The 18,710-nt window shown below is 38.2% G+C and overlaps 1 protein-coding gene across 1 annotated transcript in view; it reads right to left on the bottom strand.

Moving 5' to 3' along the window:
• Positions 1 to 991: 991 nt before the first annotated feature.
• LOC115218512 (neuronal membrane glycoprotein M6-a) overlaps positions 992 to 18,710 on the bottom strand; it is a 19,300-nt gene continuing 1,581 nt past the window's right edge. Inside the window, exons 2-7 of the mRNA XM_029788372.2 lie at positions 15,194 to 15,350; positions 10,766 to 10,925; positions 9,480 to 9,642; positions 5,787 to 5,878; positions 4,537 to 4,602; positions 992 to 2,450 (exon numbers count right to left, since the gene is read on the bottom strand). Coding sequence (XP_029644232.1) covers positions 2,355 to 2,450; positions 4,537 to 4,602; positions 5,787 to 5,878; positions 9,480 to 9,642; positions 10,766 to 10,925; positions 15,194 to 15,350 — 734 coding nt within the window. The 3' untranslated portion in view covers positions 992 to 2,354. The remainder of the gene's footprint in view (positions 2,451 to 4,536; positions 4,603 to 5,786; positions 5,879 to 9,479; positions 9,643 to 10,765; positions 10,926 to 15,193; positions 15,351 to 18,710) is intronic.

Raw genomic sequence — 18,710 nt, 5'->3', positions numbered from 1 at the left:
ACATAATATCAGGGTCTCTTTCTCTTTTTTGCTGTCATACTATTACTATATATATATATATATATATATATATATATATATATATATATATATATATATATATATAGGCGTAAGAGTGGCTGCGTGGTAAGTAGCTTGCTTACCAACCACATAGTTCTGGGTTCAGTCCCACTGCGTGGCACCTTGGGCAATTGTCTTCTACTATAACCTCAGGCCAACCAAGCCTTGTGAGTGGATTTGGTAGCCGGAGACTGAAAGAAGCCCATCGTATATATGTATATATATATATATATATATATATATATATATATATATATATTATATATATATATGTATGTATGGTATGTTTGTGTGTCTGTGTTTGTCCCCCCAACATTGCTTGACAACCAATGCTGGTGTGTTTACATCCCCGTAACTTAGCGGTTCAGCAAAAGGAACAATAGAATAAGTACTAGGCTTACAAAGAATAAGTCCTGGGGTCGAGTTGCTCGACTAAAGGTAGTGCTCCAGCATGACCACAATCAAATGACTGAAACAAGTAAAAGAATAAAAGAATAGGCACAGGAGTGGCTGAGTGGTAAGAATCATGCTTACCAACCACATGGTTCCAGGTTCAGTCCCATTTCGTGACACCTTGGGCAAGTGTCTTCTACTTTAGCCTCAGGCCAACCAAAGCATTGCGAGTGGATTTGGTAGGCAAAAAGTGAAAGAAACCCGTCATATATGTTTATAAATGTATGTATTTGTGTGTCTGTGTTTGTCCTTCCACCATCGTGTGATAACCGATGTTGGTGGGTTTACGTCCCTGTAACTTAGCAGTTTGGCAAAAGAGACCAATAGAATAAGTACTTGGCTTACAAAAAAGTTGATTTGTTCGATTGAAGGCAGTGCTACAGCATGGCCACAGTCAAATGACTGACACAAGTAAAAGAATGTGCATGTGTGTATGTGTGTGTATATATATATATATATATATATATATATATATATACACACACATATATATATATATACATATACACACATGCTAATATTGAACAGTGAGGATGAGTGCTCAACACCACATTGGTGGATAAATATTTTATATATGTGGGTTAACAAGGACACTATTGGTTTCATGCCAAAAGAAAATTTCTCATCAATTGCTGAGAAATTTTCTCTCAGCATGAAACTAACAGTAGCCTTGTTGAGGTGTACATATATTTAACAAAGGAATATTAGCTACAGATTAGTTATACTACATTTAATACACATAAAGAAAAGAATGAGCAAAAATGGACAATTACACACACACACACACACACACACATTACATGCACGCATACACACACCACATGCATGCATGCAAACACACACATCTCCATTGAAGTGTACACTGATGAGATTCTTCCCAACCACAATCTTCCAACTCTGATGTACCCCAAGGTTCAGTTGTGTCTCACATATTGATATCTTATTTTCAGTCAGTTCTAACAACATGCATTACAACCAGACAATAACCAACCTCCTTAAACTTTTTCATCATCCATATATAACCTCAGCACGTTACACAAGACATACATGGCCTCCATGAATATAAACCTTTAATCGGGACATTCAAACTAATTTTCTTTAATCGACGCATTAAAGAAACAGCTTTACATCGTAATGTCCCTTTGCATGAGCCAGCCAGGGCTAAAATCTTTTAAATTCACTAAAACTTCTAGGCTGCAAGATGTCACAATTACTATCTCATGGTGAAATCATTCAGACAGTATCACTATATTTACATCACAAAAACTAGGTTTCCTAACACCAGAAAAGTCTTCTAAATCGATGAGTTACTACTCCCCCCTCTATAAATCTCAAGTGTAACTCATTAAGGAATATGGCTTATAACGTTTGGAATGTTGTGACTGTTCTACACACAAACATACTAGACTATAGTTTAATACAGCAAAGATGATTTCACATTTAATTTTACAATATTTTACAAAACACTTCAAGCAATTATGATCAGTTAATTACGATTTGCTACGATGTTAGCAAAATAGAAAAATATATCTATTTTCTTGCAACTTTTGATTAGGATTCACAATGCAGTCTTAATCCATGAAAGATCTTTGTCTGCTTGTATTAGATAAATGATTCTACTTGTCTATACAAAATCCATTTTGGTTTCACACTTTTGGACAAAACTGTACAATATAAAAGATACCAGTGTACGATAATGGAATTATAATGGAATTACAATGGAAAGTGTTTAAATATAAGAAAACTTCCAAAGTTTTCTGAGCAGGTAAAAACGTTTTGAGCTGCACAACATTTAGAAAGGATCAATGATGATAAAACATAGAATGATGTTGATGTTAAAATCATGAAGTCATTTCCACAGCATTTCTGTAATCTGTGAGTTCTTTGGACAGTTTCATGCGAGTATAATTAGCTGCCAAGATAGTCATAAAATGGGCCTGAAACAAAAATGAAATAACAATTAGCTTAAGAATAAATAACATTTATTTAGTGACTAACATCGAAACAAATATCAATGGAAATAGTAGTTGTGCCGGTGGCACATAAAAAGCACCAGCCGAACGTGGCCGATGCCAGCGCCGCCTTGACTGGCTTCTGTGCCGGTGGCACATAAAAAGCACCATCTGAACGTGGCTGATGCCAGCACTGCCTCGACTGGCTTCTGTGCCGGTGGCACATAAAAAGCACCATCCAAACGTGGCCGTTGCCAGCGCTGCCTTGGCTGGCTTCCGTGCCGGTGGCACGTTAAAACCTCCAACCGATCGTGGCCGATGCCGGACCCCCCTGGCACCTGTGCAGGTGGCACGTAAAAAGCACCCAATACACTCGCGGAGTGGTTGGCATTAGGAAGGGCATCCAGCTGTAGAAACTCTGCCAGATCAGACTGGAGCCTGGTGCAACCCCTGGCTTCCCAGACCCCGGTTGAACCGTCCAACCCGTGCTAGCGCGGAAAACGGACGTTAGACGATGATGATGATGATTTAGTCACAGAAAATCAGAAGACACCAAATTAGAGAGACTGAATTCGTTTTTATGAAAATAAGAATGTCGGAACCCACGCAGGAAACACATCACCTGTAGCTTGCAGGTAATTGTAGAAATTGAAAAGTAGAAGATTGATGTATTAGATGGAAGCCCAACTGCAGAATGAGAGACAATCTATAGTGTTTGATGTGGGTTTCAGGAGAAAAATATTGAATAAGTTGTGAAGAAAAACAAAAGCAGCAAATGGAAGAAATAAATTTAAGGAGAAATACACTACAGCTGAAAAATTCATAACGGAAGAGCTTTATAAAACAATGGAAGATACAGAATAGACATCATCATTATGTATCATATGCCTGAAGCACATTGGTGATACTACAACGAAAGCCTTCTCGATTAAGCATCAGTTCTCCATCTGTCTTGCCACTCTTGTCCAGCCAGCTCTTAATATTGTCCATCCGTTCCATTCTTTGCTTGCCACTTCATCAACTACCTTCTGCTCTTCCTTCCATCATAATATTTTCCAAACTTCTGCTTCTTTGAATATGGCCATGAAGGATGAGCTTTGCTTTTTTTCCCAATAACTAGCACCCGTGCCGGTGGCATGTAAAATGCACCTATCAAGCATTGGGCCTTAATTTATTGATACCGAAAGGATGAAAGGAAAAGTCGACCGCAGCGGAATTTGAACTCAGAACACAAAGACAGATGAAATACCACTAAGCATTTCACCCAGCATGCTAACGTTTCAGCCAGCTTCCTGCCTTGATGATCTTACCAATTAGTTTCACATTAGGGCTTAGATAACAGCCCAGTTATGTAACCCAATACTCTTCAGAGTTGACAGTTAAGAAGAAAATATAGCGTTTTTATATCATCATCATCATTTAACGTCCGTTTTCCATGCTAGCATGGGTTGGACAAGTATATATATATATATACCGGAGTAAACACATAAATGTGAAATAAGGTGGAAAAAAGAGTACTCAAATACCAGTGGTAGAGTAATATGCTTTATTTAAAGCAGCAGAAAATTCAACAAAACCTGTTACTCTGAGTTTCACGTTGCCGTTCATTCCAGCAAAAACTGTCCGATGAACGGCAACGTGAAACTCAGAGTAACAGGTTTTGTTGAATTTTCTGCTGCTTTAACCCTTTAGTGTTTAAACCGGCCATACCAGGCCAAAATTGTTTTCCTGTTTTATGCTCTAACCAGCCAGCTCTGACCTCTCACACCTACCCTACAAAGTCATTCTAAAAATAAACAGGGACATCATCAAAATCTCAGAGTTACAAGATGCTGTACAATTAATTTTAAACAATGTAATTAAACAGGCTTTACATTTAAAAGAGTAATCTGAATGCTAAAGGGTTAAATAAAGTATATATATATATATATGCTATGTATTAACTTTGGCCATTCAAAGTATGGTGTATATTTTCTTAAAAATCCAAGTAGAGTATAGGAGAAAAAGCAGTAAGGAAACACTTCATTAAATTGTTAAAATGTCTTTATAATGAAACAACAGTTTGACTTACCATTGCAAGTGAGGCACAAAATGCACCAATATAAGCAACAATAAAGAGTTGACCAGATTCTTCAGTCTGCAAAACATAACAAACACAAGTTTAAAATTTTGAATTACCATTAATTTTTATCAACTGTTAATTGAAAAGAACATTTATTAACGATTCTAATCCCAACTTTCAGGAATTCGACTTTCTCTTCATTCCAGCTTATGTATTTTCAAATTTACATTTAAAGATATCTTCATATATGTTACATATATGTATATATGTTGTTACATATATATATATATATATATATATATATATATTTAACTATTACTGGTGAGTTACTATGGATATATTTTCTCAGTAAGCTTTTCTTGTGGTGAACTTTCTTCACGGTGAATTAAGGTGGTGAATTCTCCTTTGGTGAATTGATGGCAGTGAACTTACCTGTAATTGTTAAGTGGATCCAGTGCAATTTGAAATGAAGTGTTTTGCTCAAAAACACATTGCACTACCTGGTCCAGGAATTGAAACTATGATCTTGTGATTGTAAGTGCAGCACTCCAACCACTGGGCCACTTGCCTTCACATAGAAAGACCAGCCATTAATAATCCTTTCCACTCTAAGCACAAGGCCTGATATTTTGTGGGGAGGAGGCTGGTCGATTATATCAATGCACAGGGCTCAGCTGGTGCAACTTATTTCATCAACCATGAAAGGATGAAAGGCCGATCACAGCAGAATTTGAACTCAGAATGTGAAGAGACAAAATAAATACTGCTAAGCATTCTGTCCTGCTCAGTGACTATTCTGCTAGAGCAATTATTTATAATACCTGCCGAGTAATATTTCAGACAGACAAACAGACATATTTATCCACCCAGCTGTCCACCCATGTAAACAGTATACATTATCATCATCATCATCATTTAGCGTCCGCTTTCCATGCTAGCATGGGTTGGACGGTTCAACTGGGGTCTGTGAAGCCAGAAGGCTGCATCAGGCCCAGTCTGATCTGGCAGTGTTTCTACGGCTGGATGCCCTTCCTAACGCCAACCACTCCGTGAGTGTAGTGGGTGCTTTTTACGTGCCACCCGCACAGGTGCCAGACGGAGCTGGCAAACGGCCATGGACGGATGGTGCTTTTTACGTACCACCGGCACAGGGGCAGGTGAGGCTGGCAATGGCCCGAGGCTGGCAAAAAGTCAAAACACTTTAGCATTTAATAGCAGAAGCAAAAATCAAAATGGTAACAAATAAATGAAATAATTACACGAGTACACATCCGTCGCAAATTGGTTGGTGAGCAAAGAGGGGTTGTAGTCAAACCTCCAACAATTTTCTGGGAGCTGTTACTAAATATACCTGTATGAGAGTATAAAGAGCATATCATTCAAATACATCCTAAACATTTTCTTTGGTATTTTCATTCAATTTAATGTTTATAATGATCCTAACCCTATCACTCATACCCCATCCCCATCTCTCATCTCACTACCTGTGATGCTCACTAATGGTCCACCAACCCACCCTTACTTCCATCAACATCACTCTGCTATCTTCCCCTGTTCCACTCCATTAGACCTGCGTATAAGAGACTGCGTTGGATCAACATCATCCTTCTACCCACCCACTCATCTCTAGGGTGACTGCATCGAACTATTTTATATCCCAGTGGTTCTCAACAATTTTGGGGGGTAATCGACCCCTTCAGTTGCTATTTTATCCTGGTAGACCCCCACCATAGCCATTCAATGTTTAAAAACTAGTTTTATAGATACTTCTTTCGAAATTCCTATTTTGTTCATCACACATTCACTTGCGTAAACTGAACTTTATAAATTGTTCTAGAAAGAAACCTAGCAGTTCCTTGCAATAAATACATCTGAAGTAAAAAATTTTTTTCATGGACCCTTAAAGTGATACTGTGGACCCAATTTACTATTTTGCTTATGTGGACCCCCCAAAATCTTATATGAACCCCCCCCCCCCGGGGGTCGTATGAACCACTGCAATACACTCTGCTTCATTTTATCTATGCTGCCCTCCATCACTCCCTCTCTCCTCAAAACCACTTCTATTTGTCAGCCATCATCCACTCTTGCTTCACCCGCCTCTGCTATTGATCATAAAATGATGAGAGTGATAAAATTCAAAGAATAAAACTCTAAATATAATTAAGGAATTTATTTCCAAATATTTCTAAATTCGGGACTGCTTTATCTGATAATTTTATGATAGCATTAAAGAGTTAATTTCAGCTCTACTTCAAATAGTTTTTTTCTTTTTTCTGTCTGTTTACAAAATACTTTATAAAGACAAATTTTAATCTATTCCTGCATCTATTTTAACCAAATTTTGGTAGCATACAAATCAAACTATCATTATTTGCTTTTCATGTTAGCAAATGTCCCTCGTAACTTTTTCTGTAGGTTTACTTTTAAGATAACAACCCTGTAATTTCAGAGGAAAGGGTAAGTTGATTACATCAACCCCAGTATACAACTGGTACTTCTTTTATTGACCCCAGAAAGATGAAAGACAAAATTGAACTTGGCAGAATTTGAACCCAGAACATAAAGAGGGACAAAATACTGCTAATGATTCTGCCTAATGATTCTGCTAATGATTCTGCCTAATGATTCTTTTCTACTCTAAGTACAAGGCCCAAAATTTGGGGGGAGGGGACCAGTTGATTAGATCAACCCTAGTACGCAACTGGTACTTAATCTATTGACACCAAAAGGATGAAAGGCAAAGTCGACCTTGGTGGAATTTGAACTCAGAACATAAAGACAGACGAAATACCTCTAAGCATTTCGCCCAGTGTGCTAATGTTTCTGCCAGCTCACCACTGTACTGAATTTGTATTTTAGCATCTATTTTATTATTACAGCTAATTTTCACTTGATCTCTAACAAGCAATCTAAAAATTTCCTCATAGCATTCCTCTGAAACCATTCATTTAAAGAATAACATTTCAGAGTTGCAGCAGACAAATTTGCATTCAAGCTTTTAGTATTTAAGCCAACCATATCAGGCCTAAATATTCTAGCTGTCTCATGTTCAAACCAGCCAGATCCAGCTTCTCACAACTATTGTACAATTTATATTATCAACTTCTTGAAACTTCGAGATATTACTACAAGATTAATTCAAAGCAATGTGAATAAATAAGCATTACATTTAACAGAATAATTTCAATGCTAAAGGGTTAATAAAATGCTGGACTTGTACTTAAATTTCAATGTAACATTACAAAAGTTATTTTCAAAAGAATTCTTCAACTAAGACAATTCAAAATGCTTAGAATTTAGAAGCTTTTTTTTTCTTAACTATTTTTTCCAAAATAAAATTATGAATTTTCAGTTGGAACAAAAATTAAAACTCTAAAGTTACTATAATAATCAAGAAACATTAAAATTTTTTTCCTTTTCTAAACAGATTTTTAAAATTTCATAAAACATGCAAAATAATTTTTCTGAAGACAAGGTACATTTAGTACTGGATGCTATGACTTCTCTTATAAAAAAAAATGGTATTATGATACAATACTAAGTCATTGTTAATTTAAGTCCACATACATTAGCAATTCTGAGTTACAACAGCTGCATTTATATCAGACCAAAAAGAGAAACCATAAATATTATAACTATCCATTTCTATACTCTTTAAATATGTCAATTTATGCATATATCTAAAATAAAGATTGTTTATATTCCGTGCCCATGGCACATAAAATCTGTGCCGGTGGCATGTAAAAAGCACCATTCGAGCGTGATCGTTACCTGCGTTGCCTTACTGGCACTTGTGCTGGTGGCACGTGTGAAAAAACATTCAATCGAGGTCGTTGCCAGTGCTGCTGGACTGGCTCCTGTGCAGGTGGCACGTGAAAAGCACCATTCGAACATGGCCGATGCTAGCGCCACCTTGACTGGCTTCTATGCTGGTGGCACGTAAAAAGCACCCACTACACTCTCGGAGTGGTTGGCGCTAGGAAGGGCATCCAGCTGTAGAAACTCTGCTAGATCAGATTGGAGCCTAGTGCAGCCATCTGGTTCGCCAGACCTCAGTCAAATCGTCCAACCCATGCTAACATGGAAAGCGGATGTTAAATGATGATGATGATGATATTGACAGTTGCCAACATTATCTTCATCTGTGTTATAATTGGTTGTCATTCAAAAATAGTTGAGTTTACTATATAATCGTTTGCTTACTTCTTTTTAGTTGCCTTCCCACATGGTCAAGACATCAGTAAGCTCTATGTGAATCAAGACTTTAACAATTCCAATCTTTATTAAGCTTTCAGGAATGTTTTATTTTGATCAAGGGACCAGTAAGCTGTATCTTTGTCAAGACCCCATAAGCTCTTCCTCAATCAGGCTCTGTTTAGATTAATCTTTCCTGATGCTCTCTTCAGCCAAAACTTCAGAACACTGCCTTCAGCAAGACTATAGTAAGTTCTACATCAGTCAGCTTAAAAAGTTCTAGCTCTGTCAAGACTCCATGAAGGTTTTATCTGAGCCAAGACTTTAACCCTTCCGTTACTGTATTTATTTTGAGATGCTCTGTGTTTCTTTCAATTAATTTAAATATAACAAAGAATTTAGTAAAATAACTTAGTTATCATTAAGCTAGTGTTTAGGAACATAAATCGTGACAAAGGTTTGGTGGAAGATTTTAATTCAAAACTTATGAAAACAAGACATTTGTAATTAGATCCAAAGCCGGTTTCAGCCAGGTTGGTAACAAAAAGGTTAATGGGATCTACTTAACAAAAATTCTTCATTAGTCTATTTCTGGCTTATCATTAACTGCCAATTAATCAGCTAATTATTTAATCTCTACTAATGTGGAATCTTTCTTAGTTTTCCCATTTTCTTAGCTGTTACCAAATCTCACATGGAATATACTTTATCAGATAAAAGATAAAAGAAAATATATAAATAATATTCATACACACCAAAATTACTGAGATCCATACAAAATTTGATATCTTCTGCTTTTTTGTTGAATACATGTTGATTACAAAGTTCAATGAACATAACGTATAAAAGAATTGGTACAATACACGCCGATATAATAAGGATCCATATTATATGGCAAATATATGTTAGAACCATTAACTGAAATATTACAAAAAGAATTCTTAGTAATTTGACACACACAGTGAGATTCATTAATATCATTTATATATGTAAATGAAAATTGTCGTGCTGGAGGATTTTGAAATTCATAATTAGGTGAGATTATGGAAGGTCTGAGAGGAACTTCAATTCTTGTCAAAGATATGCCAACCTCTCTGGTGCTGGTACCAGATAAAATGTACCCAGTATACTCTGTAAAGGCATTAGTGTTAGAAAGAGCATCCAACTACAGAAGCCAAGTCAAAAGAGTAACATATGAGCAAGGCACAGTCCTCCGCTTCATCTAGGAGGAAGTAATTCTGGATAAACATTGACTGAGGCTGTAATGACCTGTCCAAAACACATCAGCATGGAAATCAGGTGTAAAATGATGATGGTAAGAAAAATTTACAAAGGTTAGAGATAAAAGTGCTCAATAGAATTTCATAAAGGAGTTGTTTGTGAGGAGCCTCAATGAGCTGTGTTTATCAAGAAGAGTCAAAGATTTGTTGGTGCCCGCGCGATTCAAATATAAAGGCACCTACCTTCTCTTCCTCGTGATGGAAACCCTTCAGTGGTAACTAATCCTTCGACACAGCCCCAACCCAAACACTAAAGATAGCAGCTGCTCACCCAAACCATAGCGACGTCTTCACACGTCTTGACACCGCGACGACCCACGTTGGAAAAGGCTGAATTGACCGCTGCCTGCGCAAGCCTGACGGCTGCCCCTTCCGGTTGCCCCAGCTTCCGGTCAACGCACCCAGCTGCTGACGTCATCCCACATCAACAAACCAAGATCAAAAAGAATTCAAAGTAATTGATTGCTCTTTGATTGAACCTGGGATTAATGATTCAAAGTCAGAGTTGTAAGTCACATGTTTTACAACACAATCAAAGTAGAATTAAGATTTGAAAAGATTTTAGAATTCTCCTTTTTTTTTTTTTTTTTTTTTGCTAGCCTTGTTGCACAAAAACTTATTCAGTTTTGCTAACTTTAATGCAATTTGCAAACTTTTCAGCTTTGGTTTAGACTTTTTAAAGGAAGTACGATGAAGTTGAATTGAAACCAGTAATTCTAAACTCAAAGGCAACAAAAATAGAATAATAGTTAAACACTTACAAAAATCGCTGACGTCTGTCCCCCCATTATGCATGACATTCCAGCGTATACATGACGACGTGTGGCACCAGTCACCAATACACCAAATACGAGAAGGAAAACTACATAAAGTGCCATTGTAATGGCAATAATTAAAAATGTATCTTGAATGGTTTCCAACCTGAAAAGAAAAATTTAAAACATTTTGTTAATGTTTGGTTGAAAGATCAAATGGAAAAATAATCTGTTAAAGTATTTAACATTCAAATTTTCATTCAAATGTATTATTTTCTCCTTAGAAGTTTTCAATTGCTTATAAAATATCAATAATATAATTTAATCAATTGTTCAATAAGAGACCTTAAAATATTTCAATTTATCAATATCTTGCACTTTCCCTTTAACTTAGCAATTTGAAGTTACAAAAAACAAATATGGGGGGAAAAAAACAGCTGTTTGTTTTATATGTTGGAGGTGTTTATATCTTGTGGCATGCTGGAGAATATTCAAGTTTTTCAAGGTTTTAAAGAGTTGAGAGAGGTCTCTCACTTTGAACAAATGAAATACCGATCTATATACCAAATTTGAACTCAGCACTGCAATCCAACGAAACCAAGGATTCCTAACCTAGATAGCAAGATGGCATTTCAGGAGGTGCCACAAAGAGTGAAAGTATATCATAATTATCACCATCGCTGCCATCATTGTTATAGCCATTATCATCATCATCATTTAATGTCCACTTTTCCACACTTGCATAGGTCAGACAGAAATTGTTGAGGCAACATTTCTATGGGCAGATGCCCTTCCTGTCACCAACATTCACCTGTTCCCAGGCAAGGTAATGTTCCCTCATGACCTGACATGTTTTTCCATGGAAGATTGGAAATGAACAACACCACTAGTATGATGGTGAAACTTGTTTACAACCATCAAGTGACATTAAGACAAGAATACACACAAACACATGCACACAAGCATACATATACACATACAATGGACTGTCTACCATATCCACTCACAAGGATTTAGTTGCCCAAGGCTATAGGAGAAGACACTTGCCCAAGACATTGTGGCATTGAGCCCAGGACCACATGGTTGGATGTTAAAATCAATCATACATTTCCTAGAGGTGTGAAGCATAGAAAAGTTTCAGGAAACACTGAAGTGAACATCTAGCAATTGAACACTTCACTGAGGGATTCCCTAATGGGCAATCAACATGCTAAACATAGCAAACAAATGTCTCTTGAATCCTGCTTTTAAAAACTGAAGGACAAATTGGATGATGTAGTCTAAGCTCCAATATCTGTGAAGATGAGATAACCATGAATGCTTTTGATCATAGCGTCTGCTTGATCAGAGCTGATCTGTGGTTAAACAACAACCACTTCGCATTTACATTGTGAATTATGGCTATCCAATGTGCAATTTAACCCTTTTAAAATGGTTGACATAAATTTACACACACAATGTACATGCATTAAATCAGTCGCCATAATTATACACCACCTGACTTAGTACCAGTCTACTTGCCAACAGAGAGGCCGATTAGATGTTTCATGTAAATATTTACAACCCAATAGGCTGTCCTGCCACTCCGATTCTGTCAACTTCATCATCATGTCCTGTTTCATCGAATTTACAGCTGCCATGTCCTAGCACTCTAACTCCGTCAACTTCATCGTTGCGTCCTGTTTCATCAAATTTATGGTTGTCGTGCCAAGCTACACCAAACTGCACCACCTCACCAGTTGTTTCTTCCAGTTCAGATGAATGACTAAGAAATGAATGACTAAGCTGAAAACCACCCCCAGCATGACAGACCCGGGCATGGTGGTGATTGGTTTCCCAACCACAGGGAACGAGATCAAAGTTCTGTTTGCCTTGCTGATATGGATGGACATCGTGAAGAAACCAACCTTGGCATCATATTGTAATCAGGATCCAGCCACGTCGACACCTCTCTTTCCAGAAACAATGCTACGTGATCGATTTTTGACGCTTCTTCAAAATCTACATTTCAACTCAGGTGAGAACCAGGATGAAAGGCTGCACAAAATACATCCTATCGTTGATGAAGTGGCTGACAATTTCAGAATGATGTGTATCCCCATTCAGGACACTTGTATGGACGAGAGTTTCTGGAAATTCAAGGGAAGGCTCCACTTCAAACAATACAACCTGACCAAACGTGCCGGCTTTGGAATCAAGGTTTATAAAGTATGCCAGTCAACTGGCAGAGCCTGTGGGTACACGTGAAATTACAAAATCTACATTTGTCGGGCCAGATTGGATCTTCTCATGTCTACTCTAGCGTCAACTGATGTCATATTGTCGCTGAATGAAAACTTGTTTGACAAATGCTACAATATGGACAACTGGTTTTCCAGTTGAGACCTCTTCCTGCAGGCGAGGATTAATACCTGTAGGACTATGAGGAAGCACAGGAAAAACATGCCGTCCAATCTTCACAAGATAAAACTTCGAAAGGAGTAAACAGCGTACCGATGCACCGATAGTGGCATTCTCATTCTAGTGTGGTATGACAAGAAAAACATCTGCATGTTATGCACAATGCATTCTGCAAGAGTTAAGGACACTAGGAAAGAAGATACGGACAGTAATGCCATACTGAAACCGAGTGTAGTTGTTTCATACAAGGAAGGGATGGGTGGGGTCGATAGCTCAGGTTACCTGGCTATGACATACAAATTGGTGAGAAAACATGTGAAATTGTACAAAAAAATTTTCTTGTATATAGTTGACATGTGTGTCGTGAGCTCACATTTGATTTGGCAGATGCTTGGCGGTGTGGGGGATGGATTGACATTTAAGAATCTATTGTTCCTTAAAAATGATAGATGCATCAGACCTGCCAAAGTACACAACGTGTGGACGTCCCCACGCTGGACTCCCTCCTCACCGCATGGTGAGGGGAAATGAACATTTTCCACAACTGTTTCCCCACCACCGCCAAGAAGACAAATGCTTTAAAAAGACGTACAGTATAGGCACAGGAGTGGCTGTGTGGTAAGTAGCTTGCTAACCAACCACATGGTTCCGGGTTCAGTGCCACTGCGCGGCATCTTGGGCAAGTGTCTTCTGCTATAGCCCCAGGACGACCAATGCCTTGTGAGTGGATTTGGTAGACGGAAACTGAAAGAAGCCTGTTGTATATATGTATATATATATATATATGTGTGTGTGTTTGTGTGTCTGTGTTTGTCCCCCGAACTTCACTTGACAACTGATGTTGGTGTGTTTACGTCCCCATAACTTAACGGTTCGGCAAAAGAGACCGATGGAATAAGTACTAGGCTTACAAAAGAATAAGTCTCGGGGTCGAGTTGCTCGATTAAAGGCGGTGCTCCAGCATGGCCGCAGTCAAATGACTGAAACAAGTAAAAGAGTAAAAGAGAGTAACTGTTTCTCCACCACCACCGCCAAGAAGACAAATGCTTTAAAAAGACATACAGTATGAAAAGCAAAAGGGAAACTAGGTACCATTGCTCACAATATGATATGCCATTGTGTGTGGTACTCTGTTTTGAACTCTACCACACTAGAGTCAATATTTGAATTCACACGATTACAAATACAGGAAGTTGATCTGACTTGTGCTATCGAGTAATCTTATGCAGGAATATCTTACACAGAGATATAGTTTAGGTAAACAGTACTTACACAAAAGCAGTTGAGATAAATGTATGCCCGAATATTATCTCACACTGACCTCAATTGGCATGATCTCTGTTGCTGCAAGCAGGCAACCGACTGAATCACCACCGCGAACTGGTTAAAGTGGTTGATGTAAATATACACCGAACCATTGTCGTGCGCTAATTGCTGATCTCAGCCAAGATGATTACCGTCAATGCAACCTAGTTGCTTGATAAAAAAAAAGCTCGTTATCATGAGGTTAAAGAACTTCAAGGCATGGCTGTGTGATAAGAAGCTTGCTTCCCAACCACATGGTTCCAGGTTCAGTCCCACTGTGTGGCACCTAGGGCAAATGTTTTCTACAATAGGCTAGGGTCAACCAAAGCCTTGTGAGAGGATTAGGTAGGTGGAAACTGAAAGAAGCCTATTGTATGTATGTGTGTGTGTATGTATATGTATATGTATATATATATATGTGTGTGTGCGTGTGTGGTGTCTGTGTTTGTTCCTCACCACTGCTTGCAACTGGTGTTGGTGCATTTACATCCCCATAACTTAGCAGTTCAGCAAAAGAGACTGATAGAATAAGTACCAGGCTTTAAAAAGAAATAAGTAGTAGGGTCAATTCATTTGACTGAAAATTCTAAAGGTTCTTCAAAGTGGTGCCCCAGCATGGCCGCAGTCTAATGACTGAAACAAGTAAAAGATAAAAGACGCTACTGATAAAAATAAAATAAATAAAAATTAAAATGAAATACAAAGAAAAGGACAAAAAGTTTTAGTTACCAAGACAGTCTGTAATGAAATAAATCTTCAAATATGTATACTGTAAAAATTTTCAGAGCTTCGTACATGGTACCAGCAAACACCGAAATACTAATGACACCCATAACGGCTGCTATCACCGATGCAAATGGGACATCACTTATCTTGACACGCTGACCTGTAAGAGAATCATAAATTTTAACTTACAAAAAATTTATTAAAATATAAATGGATTTTTTATAGTTCAATCCCATTCAAAATATTTAACCCATTCATGCCAATCGTCCGTTTAAACTGACCCTTAATTTATAAGGGTATAAAACAAATACTTGATACGAATTGTGATTTGTGCATGATTTGTATCAAAGAACGAAACATAGGCGCAGGAGTGGCTGCATGGTAAGTAGCTTGTCTACCAACCGTACATGGTTCCGGGTTCAGTCCCACTGCGTGGCACCTTGGTTAAGTGTCTTCTACTATAGCCTCAGGCCGACCAAAGCTTTGTGAGTGGATTTGGTAGACGGAAACTGAAAGAAGCCCGTCGTATATATGTATATATATATATTTATATATATGCGTGTGTGTGTTTGTGTGTCTGTGTTTGTCCCCTAGCATTGCTTGACAACCGATGCTGGTGTGTTTATGTCCCCGTCACTTAGCGGTTCGGCAAAAGAGACCGATAGAATAAGTACTGGGCTTACAAAAGAATAAGTCCCGGGGTCGAGTTGCTTGAGTAAAGGCAGTGCTCCAGCATGGCCGCAGTCAAATGACTGAAACGAGTAAAAGAGTATGTTCTTAACACGTATGCAGTCTGTATCAAATGGGTTTCAATGAAATTTCTTTCCAGTTGTTATTTAGGTCAAAATAATAGTATCTGTGAATTTTCAGGCAATTTCATTCACTAGAAAAATTTCGGCATGAATGGGTTAAACATCGTAGAAAAAATGGTTAATTCTTAGCTACTCATTATTTGTGATAAAGGCGGCAAACTGGCAGAAATGTTAGCATGCCAGACGAAATGCTTAGCAGTATTTCGTCTGTCTTAACATTCTGAGTTCAAATTCCGTCGAGGTCAAATTTGCCTTTCATCCTTTCGGAGTCAATAAATTAAGTACCAGTCTGAGGTCGATGTAATTGACTTAATCATTTTGTCTGTCCTTGTTTGTCCCCTCTGTGTGTAGCCCCTTGTGGGCAATAAAGAAATAAGAAATGTTAGCACGCCGGGTGAAATGCTTAGTGATATTTTGTCTGTCTATGTTCTGAGTTCAAATTCCACAGAGGTTGACTTTGCTTTTCATCCTGTCAAGGTTGATAAATTAAGTACCAGTTGCGTACTGTGATCAATCTAATCAACTGGTCCCCTCTCCAAAAATTTTAAGCCTTGTGCCTAGAGTAGAAAAGAATTTTCTTTCTAAGGTGGCGAGCTGGGAGAAACATTAGCACGCCAGGTGAAATGCTTAGCGGTATTTTGTCTGTTGTTACGTTCTGAGTTCAAATTCTGCTTGCATGGTGGTGACATTTGTCTACAACTCTCACACACAATGTCAAGACAAGGAGACCGTAACAAATACATATATATATACCTGACAGGCCCCTTTTAGTTGCTGTTTACCAAATCCACTCACAAGGCTTTGGGCAGTGTGGAGCTATTGCAGGAGACACTTGCCCAAGGTGCCATGCAGTAGGATTGAATTTGAAACCATGTGGTTAAGAAGCAAACTTCTTACCACACAGCAAAATGCTAAAAATTGTCAAAATGAAATTTGTAGAGGGACAGAATGGACTAAGCAGAGGAGGATACACATGGATGGAAAGGGTTGCTGAAGAGGTCACAGGTGTGAGATGAAAGATTCCCAGACAATGGGCATAAAATAAAATAAGAACAATAATAAATGAATGAAGAACGAATATATGGTGCGTCTGCTTATTTGGCAAAAATAAAAAATGACTGTCCCGAATTTTAAAAAGTGGTCAGTTTCAACTAAAAATCTATATTTATATAATCAACTTAATCCGTTTGTCCTCTCTGTGTTTAGCCCCTTGTGGGTAGTAAAGAAATAGGTATTGTGATCCTTTACATACAGAAACAGAAAACCCCAATCTTTGATATTAGGAGTGTGATGCTTTTCAAGGAGCATGATTTTTCAAACTAGATGTACCCAACCACTTGCGAACATTGTTGGGTGCATTTTATTCAGAGCATCTGCTCTCTCTCTCTCTCTCTCCTAGACCTCAGTCTCTCAGTGGTTCTCAACTATTTTCTGCCTATGAACCCCTTTGATTTCCATTTTATTCTATTGGACTCCAATAGCCATTCATTGTTTTAAAAAATGCTATGGCATTTTTCATTCTCATCCTTTACCGTTTGTTCTCCATGCTGACATGGGTTGGACGATTTTATTATTAAATATTATTATTAGGAACTGTATAACAGAGGTTGTTAAAATATTCTGTGTCTCGTAAGAGTATAACCAATTTGTTGCACATAATTTTTAACAAGATCTTATACGGACCCCCAAAAGTGTCATGTGAACCCGCTTTGAGAACCACTGGTCTACATAGTGACGCTATTCAGCTCCAGGTCAGCCCTTACTGAGCAGATATATGATCAAAGGTGTTCAGGTCATGACCATCCCATTTTCCCCTTTTTCAATATCTAAGAGTGTGGAGGTGCATGGCCAAGTGATTAGGATGCCACACTCACAATCGTAAGATCGGCATCTCAGTTCTCGGACTGGGCAGCACGTAGCGTGCTTTAACAAAAAACTTTATTTCACATTGCTCCGGAGCAGGACATTGAAGCATAAAAAATCAACAAAAACCATCAATAGAATTCTTTTTATATACCTGTGCCAGTGGCACGTAAAAAGCACCATCCAAACGTGGCCGATGCCAGCGCCGCCTTGACTGGCTTCTGTGCCGGCGGCACGTAAAAAGCACCAACCGATCGTAACCATTGCCAGCCTCCCCTGGCACTTGTGCCGGTGGCACGTAAAAAGCACCCACTACACTCACGGAGTGGTTGGCGTTAGGAAGGGCATTCAGCTGTAGAAACATTGCCAGATCAGACTGGAGCCTGGTGCAGCCTCCTGGCTTCCCAGACACCGGTCGAACCGTCCAACCCGTGCTAGCATGGAAAACGGACGTTAAACGATGATGATGATGATGATTTATGAAGAATTCCAGGTTTGACATAAATTCGGAAGACCTTAAAATCTGTTTTTTCTTTAACTCACAAGCTGTGGTACTTTTCACCTGTTCATAACTATTAAACTATTCGCTAGCAGTTTTCCCTCACATTACTAAATATAATGTTCTTTTGGCACTCAATACAAATTAACTTTATTTTTGTTTTTCCTAGTCACCTTCAATTTTCACATCTATTGTTTACTTGTCTTTACAAGTCTTAACCTAAAAGCGCAACAAGCTTACGTTGTAGAAACACGTTAGTCATATGCAATAAATCTTGTCTTTTTGACAATTTCTTTGCTTCAGTTCCTGATCAATGCTGAATCGAATTTACTCAACTTTCATTTGT

This window comes from Octopus sinensis, linkage group LG13 (assembly GCF_006345805.1).
Source record: "Octopus sinensis linkage group LG13, ASM634580v1, whole genome shotgun sequence".
Classification (NCBI taxonomy): domain Eukaryota; kingdom Metazoa; phylum Mollusca; class Cephalopoda; order Octopoda; family Octopodidae; genus Octopus; species Octopus sinensis.
The sequence above is the reverse complement of the archived record's forward strand: the minus strand, read 5'-3'. Positions and strand labels throughout refer to the sequence as shown.